At 29.4% G+C, this 7,410-nt stretch overlaps 1 protein-coding gene across 2 annotated transcripts; it reads right to left on the bottom strand.

The window, feature by feature from the left end:
* Nucleotides 1-1,270: 1,270 nt before the first annotated feature.
* Nucleotides 1,271-6,490, bottom strand: LOC143922880 (uncharacterized). Of its 2 annotated transcripts, none has more exons than XM_077446270.1 (6): nt 6,397-6,490; nt 3,220-3,281; nt 2,811-2,946; nt 2,414-2,548; nt 2,001-2,162; nt 1,271-1,917 (listed from the first exon to the last, which is right to left on the bottom strand). In XM_077446270.1, exons 3-6 carry the CDS (start codon nt 2,944-2,946, stop codon nt 1,895-1,897), a joined length of 456 nt encoding a protein of 151 aa, XP_077302396.1. In that variant the 5' UTR covers nt 3,220-3,281; nt 6,397-6,490; the 3' UTR covers nt 1,271-1,894. The 2 variants fall into 2 exon arrangements, with proteins under 2 accessions (XP_077302396.1, XP_077302397.1); XM_077446271.1 differs by having other exon boundaries at nt 2,817-2,946; nt 6,397-6,460.
* Between the last annotated feature and the right edge of the window lie 920 nt (nt 6,491-7,410).

Genomic DNA, 7,410 nt, shown 5'->3' with positions numbered 1-7,410 from the left:
AATATATTTGCCTTCTATGTTCTTGACTAAGCTGTTCTTTAATTTTTTCAATTTCTTCACTGAATACTTTTGGTATACAATATCTTCCTAGTGTGGATTCACGTGGAAATACGACATTGGGTCCATATTCTTGATTTGAAGACTTAGTCAAAAAAAATTTAGATGATGGATTATCAATCATTGACCAAGGTTGATATATTACCACATATATATTCATGCAAAATATAATATTCCGTTTGTTACAGACATTACTAACAAACTAACCAGTAGATTCTATGACAGAATCACGAATAACCATACTAACACACTTGTGAAGAGTCTCGGTGATTACAACAAAATGTCTATACCCTTCAGGTATAAACACAGATTGCCTAAACACAATCTGCTTTAGGTCATCGACTTTAGTGAGTCTTTAATTAATATTATGTATTAGATGTATTATGAACATTTATAAGGATTGTAAATAGGTTTTTGAGCTCTTTTTCCTATTATGCTTTAGATTAACATTAGAATAATATAATACTGTGATTACTAACCAAATTAAATTAAATTGTAAAATAGAAAATGATCAGTAGATCAGTGGCTATTAAAATAGATATAACATGTATTGTGAACATAATTTCGTAATAATAAAAAGCATTTAAAAATCAAAAAAATATTCATTCAAAGATTTGGATCTACCTATGGCTTGACGATCATAAATAAATCATATCAACCAGCTAAGTGGTTTTTTTTCCTCGAAAACTTGATAGATGATTGGTTTTTTTTAATCTTATTTAATTGACCAACTCTCAAAATCATAATGTTGTAATCGTAATTTTTCAAATAACTTATCTTATGATATTTTATCAGAGTTATCACTGGAAGCATAATAATCATGTGAAGAAATAAATAAAAGACATATAGGAATTTTATTATTTTATATTTCACTATACTAATATATAAATATATAATAATAATATACATACATACTTGTACATGTGTGTGTACGTAGATACATACATACACACATACATACATACATAAATATACTACTGATAGTTAAGAAATACTCACTATAATCAAATTGGATAATTGGATAAGAAACGCTAAGCATCACTATACGATTACGTGACACATATAAGGTCTAGCCTTTTAACCAATTTAATTTTTATATTTAATATAATAATATAATACACAAACACTCACTTATTGAACTGGATCAGTTACTTACTCAATATGACCGAAAATGACCGAATTTCATCTAATAATTATAATATTTTTTTTTTTTAGAGATGTGGTCTTTGATTAATACAAACAGTAAGATACTTTTAAGAATCCACATTTTTTATTAATAATCCAAGAATAATACAAACTATTCATCTTGGAATAATTTGTAGGTAGAGGTAGAATATGTGTATATGTATGATTATTAACTGTAAATACAATGTCATATCTATAATGCGATATGACGTATTTAAAACAAAACTGACTACGTTTTCCTTAACTATACAATTGGTATATAATAAAATGTGGGGATAATTAAGCGTTAACCTACATATGTAATGGAATATCTATTTTATTGGTATGTGAAAAATTCAATGATTTGGCAACATTATAATGACTGTAGGTTATTTAATGCAAGCAGTCAATGTACATTTTTCAGTCGTTAAATATAATATAGTAATGAAAAACTGTAAAATGAACTACATATGTGAAGCAATTACATCTATGTATTTATATGGAAGTAATGCGATGTGATATATTTGTTTATACATATACTGTTACTGTAGTTTATAAACTATGAAATACATTTAATTATATTACTGATAGCAGTTATCAGAAACTATAAATACATTGAATTAATTTTCATTTCATTTTAGAAACATGATGAGATTAATACTCTTTATCATTTTTACTGACGATTGCGTCGACTACCTGGAACAATTCAATGAACATTATTTTACTACGTGACCATCTGCCATTGGCAATATTTCAAATGCATATGTATTATGCAATACCTTTATCTTTGTTGTTTTTGGCGGGCTTATTTCCAGTGCATTTTTTTGTTAAAAGGCGATTAGGCTCGCAGCTAGCATCACTGTTTGCTTTTAATATGTCTGTTCGTGTCATTTCACCATTTTCCTTGCATTGACTCCATGGAGATTTTTCATATCGGCAAGCTGCATATCGAATTTTATTGATTATAGGTAGATACATATATTGATGTAATTTTTACACATTGTTGGTATTTTACAACACTCCACACAATAACTGTTCATTTTTTGGCATACTTACAAGATTTTACTTCCCGAGGAATGTTTTCAAGATATGTTTATATTTTGTATTCCTCTCTTCGATGATTTTAATAATAATGTGATGATTTAAAACTATAATTAGAGGAGAAATAACTATGAAAATAAAAAAAACGTACCTCGTTTACACTTCTTCTGAATAAGTTTCGTCGGTTCGCATGTATCACCACCGTTCTTTAAGGTCAATGTTCTTGAACGCATATTAGATTTGAAATCACACTCCGACCATTCTCCTTTCTTGTATCGGCATGCATCTGGGAATAGTCAAATTGAAAATTGATATATATATATATATATATATATATATATATATATATATATATATATATATATATATATATATATATATATATATATACATGTATATAGTACATATGTATGTGTATGTATATGATGAATACTCGAAATTATTTCAGAGGCGTGATATCTATTTATTACTGAAAACTTCATTGTATTATACAATATTTAGAAATATTAAATGTAATTTCGATTTCATGTTAAATGAAGACATATTACCTTTACCTTTGTCTTTTGCTCCCCGTTCATTTCGAATAAGTACCTCTCCGTGATCTTCGTCTTCCCATATTTCACCATCACCCGAGACGGTGAATACGATCGACAGAAGTAACAAAGCCAACACAATCCACTTCATCTGGAAGTTATTTAATAAAGCTTTGCGGTTATAGATTTTAATTTTTCATATTTTCATGCGTGGGGAACAATAGAGTTCATTAGAAGTCGGTGAACCTTGACTTTATGCTGGGATGTAGGCATTGATAAAAAATAATCAGTTTATTTTCTAATATAATGTGAATATGTATAGGTATATATTTTCGCACAGTCCAACATAAACGCAAAGTTCACAATTATAATAAAAAAAAAAATAATAATAAAACACATATGTATGTATAATATATGAAGCTACCTTAAGTATCTGAACACTTTGATTGGAAAGTAGAAATGAACTCCGATAGAGTGTTTACAACCCTGAAACAAGATTTAGACTCGATTACATTAGCACAAACAAATATTGCAAGCACATCTACATATGTATAATAAATGTCTTTATGGCGTATGCGATTCATCAAAACATCAAAAACACGAGACGCAGCGATTATCAGGATTATATAGAAAGTAGATTTTAAATATGTACATATATGTACGTAGATACATATACTATCGCTATAAGATTAGTTACGTAAATTTAATGTGGAAAATATTAAACAATTTGATGATAAACTGTAATCGTCGAGTACACGCTGATATTTAATCTAACCAGTCAGTGAAATTCCGTAATTTAAAAGTCAAATGTTTTCTAAAAATAAATGTTTAAAATTTGGCTGTGATTAATCGATACAAAGAAAATTGCTTTATCTACCATATAAATATTAATTTTATACATGTACGTATGGCAATAGTTTCAATTTAGGACCATCAAATTTGGTACACTTGCCCATGTTAATCATTAACTATAATTTTTTATTTTTTTATTCCTACTTTCTACCACCCAAGCAACGCTGAGCAATTTGACTATTTTGTATATTATAATAAAATAAATAAATTTAATTCTGGTGATTTCATTAAAAACTTCAATTATTATACCAACTATACAATATCAAAATTCACAACCAAAATCTAAATATATGTAGGTAGCTTTTGAAAAAAAAAAAAAAACATCATTCAAAGAATAGTCGTTAGAAACTTGATCTGGCCAGATTCTACCATTTACCCCATCATAGTCTCGCCGATTATAAATTCGGGTATATAAATATGTAAATTAGAATAATTGAGTTGGGTACGACGATGCACAACAACGGTACATTTACATTGGTGTCTGATTAATTCAACAAGTTATCGGTACCAGGGATAATGCTCCTGTTCCTGTTCAACAATGCAAATAGGTCACAACGAACACACACACACACACACACACACACAGACATAAATTTATACGTAGAGAAATATATAATGCAAAAGAGAAATGCGCTGCAACGAGCGATTAGTACATACATATGTATGTGGAGAGGATAGCAATTGCCAGTGGCTATCTTTATTCCCCACGTTCCGATAAGGAGAGAAAAAAAATAAATAATGCAGAAGGCATTAAAAAATTGAAAAAATCCACACATACGCAAACAAATGGCTGTGTATTGTGAGCAACAACCGGACTATGGGGTTATCGCTTGATGCTTAGATAGAGGTCTGGATCCAGTCAATTGGATTCAATTCGAATTGAGCGACACAAATAGCGAGCTGGCCCATCGCTTTTAGTCCCAACGACTCTTCGTCTTGCACGGTGATTTACGACTCGTTACGACGTGATTGGATTTGATGAGTGTATCTTGGTTGACGGGTCGACTGCTGTTGAAGCGTTTTATCCCGTTTTTACAATTGAATTTAAATTTGATTGAAAATAATGAAGACCGCGACCAATTGATCTACAATCTTTGGGCGATCGACGATCAATAGTTCAAATGAAGACGAATTTCAAACAATTTTTTATTAAGCTGAAAATAAAAAAGAGCACGTGTAAAAGAATTCGCACTGAAAAAAGAAATCGCCCAGCAATGCTATTTAAATACAACGCATTTTGGCTTGCGAGTGCTCTTTAGACTCGACGATACAAATACATATGTACATAGATATTATAGTATTAAATTACACATGGCTAAATCCATATATATATATTTATATATATGTATATATATATATATATATATATATATATATATATATATATACATATATATATATATATATATATATATATATATATATATATATATATATATATATATATATATATATATATATATCATTTTTTTTATTTATTTATTTAAAAGTTTTGGACCATTGTGGCATTACAGAAAGAACCTAATGCGCCACATATATATATATATATATATATATATATATATATATATATATATATATATATATATATATATATATATATATATACATATATATATATATACACGTAAATATTTATAGTTTGAACAGCAATCTTCTACGATAATAAATTAAAATTGTCAAAGGTTGACAGTATTGAGAAATAATAATTAGAACTGATATTACTTGTAATAATAATGAATCAAATAGAAACGATATAAATTGAATTAGTACGAAAGATAAGATTTTTTTTTTGGCATATACACGTTTACATATAATTCATATATGTATAAATGAATCAATGGCTCCATAAATATGATGAAAGTTTGCATTTATATTATTTGTAATTTATACCATCTGGCAATCTGGCGAAACCGAATATATACATATATATATATATATATATATATATATATATATATATATATATATATATATATATATATATATATATATATATATATATATATATATATATATATATATATGTATATGTATATAATAAAAAAATTGATCAAACTGAGAGACCTTCACCATTTGAATCTTTATATAGAAATATTGCGAAATACGAATGATGAAAAATTTCGGCAAGCATAGAGCGCGGACGAATCTAATATACATACATACGATTTTCGATAAAATATCACGTATATTTAAAATCAAATGAATATTTAAACACTCACTTTCAAACTACATCTGAAATAAATTCGCATTATATTTCGACTCGCCATACGACATTGAATATTAGCAGCAAAATATACATACAAAATTGTAGATATACATATGTATGTAGATACTACGCAAAATGCGCCGCGAATTTGATATACATACATAATAAGCAAAATAAAATCACACACTTTTCTGAAAGATTATATACTAATACTAATTCAAAGCAAAAATTATTGAGTTGAATATGAAAAAATAATTATATAAAATGATATTTTTATTTTATATTGGAATTATCAGTTCCAATATGTTCGAAATTTCGACTTGGATTTTTATTTGCTTACTGTGTATCTGTTTTTTTTTCTTTTGTAAATGGGTATATGAAACATATGTATGTATGTGTGGATGTGTGGATGGGGGAGGATTTGATTGAATTTTTTTTTCTCGTGTTTGGTTTGTAAATAGGCGGGGTAGTTTAGATTAGGCGATTAGTTTGAGCAAGGGTTGGAGTGAAAAGGGGTTGGATGGAGATTCGACTTCATACCTGATATAGGCGCGTGCTACTCAGACGAATGTTCGCCCTCCGTCTGGCCGCCGCCCGTTATATTGATCGGATGCTGCAACCCCCACCATGGCCTACCTTTTACCCCCACCGCCAACACCACTCGAATCACTATCACCACCACCACCACAACCACCCTGCATAGCACCACACAATGCTGAATGCGACCGTATCAATTTTGCAGGTGAACGGGGCCTGCCAATCCTGGCGCGACAAAGTCTAATTGGAAACTTCAGGTACTACATACATACATACATACATACATATTGAACGAATTTAATTTCATAATCCCAAACACGGTGGAGAATGTATGTGAGGTAAAAGTAACCATTTATGAATGTCTGTTGTAGAATACTATTTTACAGCAGGAGCGCGCGGAGTAGTGCAGCAACGAGTTTTTGCGCGGAGCAGGAGCGGAGCCGGAGCGCGAAAATTTGTAGTGCTCCACTCATTGATGTAATCAATGGTGCTTACGGACTAAACCAACGACGATTTTGGGCCAACTTTTTAACCAGCAGTAGCGTACAAAATATCGAAATAAAAATTAAATTTTAAAATTGAAATTAAATATCAAAATCAAGCTAAAGAGCGAGATTGAGCTAAAATTAGATCATCGTTGATGTTTTGAATTACAACAATGTTTTGAATTACGACGATACCGCATTTAAAACTAGAGAAATATTATAATTTCTCTGCGTACGAGCGAAAAAAAATATTGTTAAAGTCGTCACGAGATGTTACTGTATTTCCACTTGGATGATCGATAAAAAAAAACAATTCATAAAAAAACGCGGTGTCGAATGTCGGTGATTTGTCAAATGGTTTTTTTTCTTTCGTCGAAATAAAATTAATAATCACACATTATCCAATAAATTTTACCTCTGAAATGATTTGATTACTTGATTTATTTCGACGAGAGAAACAATTGAAGAATAAAAAAATCCGTTTGATGTGACCGACAACACCCCGGGTTAGCAAAAATCGTTGGATCACCCA

Source organism: Arctopsyche grandis, chromosome 2 (genome assembly GCF_051622035.1).
Source record: "Arctopsyche grandis isolate Sample6627 chromosome 2, ASM5162203v2, whole genome shotgun sequence".
Classification (NCBI taxonomy): Eukaryota; Metazoa; Arthropoda; class Insecta; order Trichoptera; family Hydropsychidae; genus Arctopsyche; species Arctopsyche grandis.
The sequence above is the reverse complement of the archived record's forward strand: the minus strand, read 5'-3'. Positions and strand labels throughout refer to the sequence as shown.

Excerpts from the sequence above, each read along its gene's own strand:
- LOC143922880 (XM_077446270.1), bottom strand. The coding sequence starts at position 2,946 with ATGAAGTGGATTGTGTTGGCTTTGTTACTTCTGTCGATCGTATTCACC. Across the intron at positions 2,549-2,810 it reads AGCAAAAGACAAAGGTAAAG|ATGCATGCCGATACAAGAAA; the intron begins GTAATATGTCTT and ends GACTATTCCCAG. Across the intron at positions 1,918-2,000 it reads CAAAAACAACAAAGATAAAG|GTAGTCGACGCAATCGTCAG; the intron begins GTATTGCATAAT and ends GAATTGTTCCAG.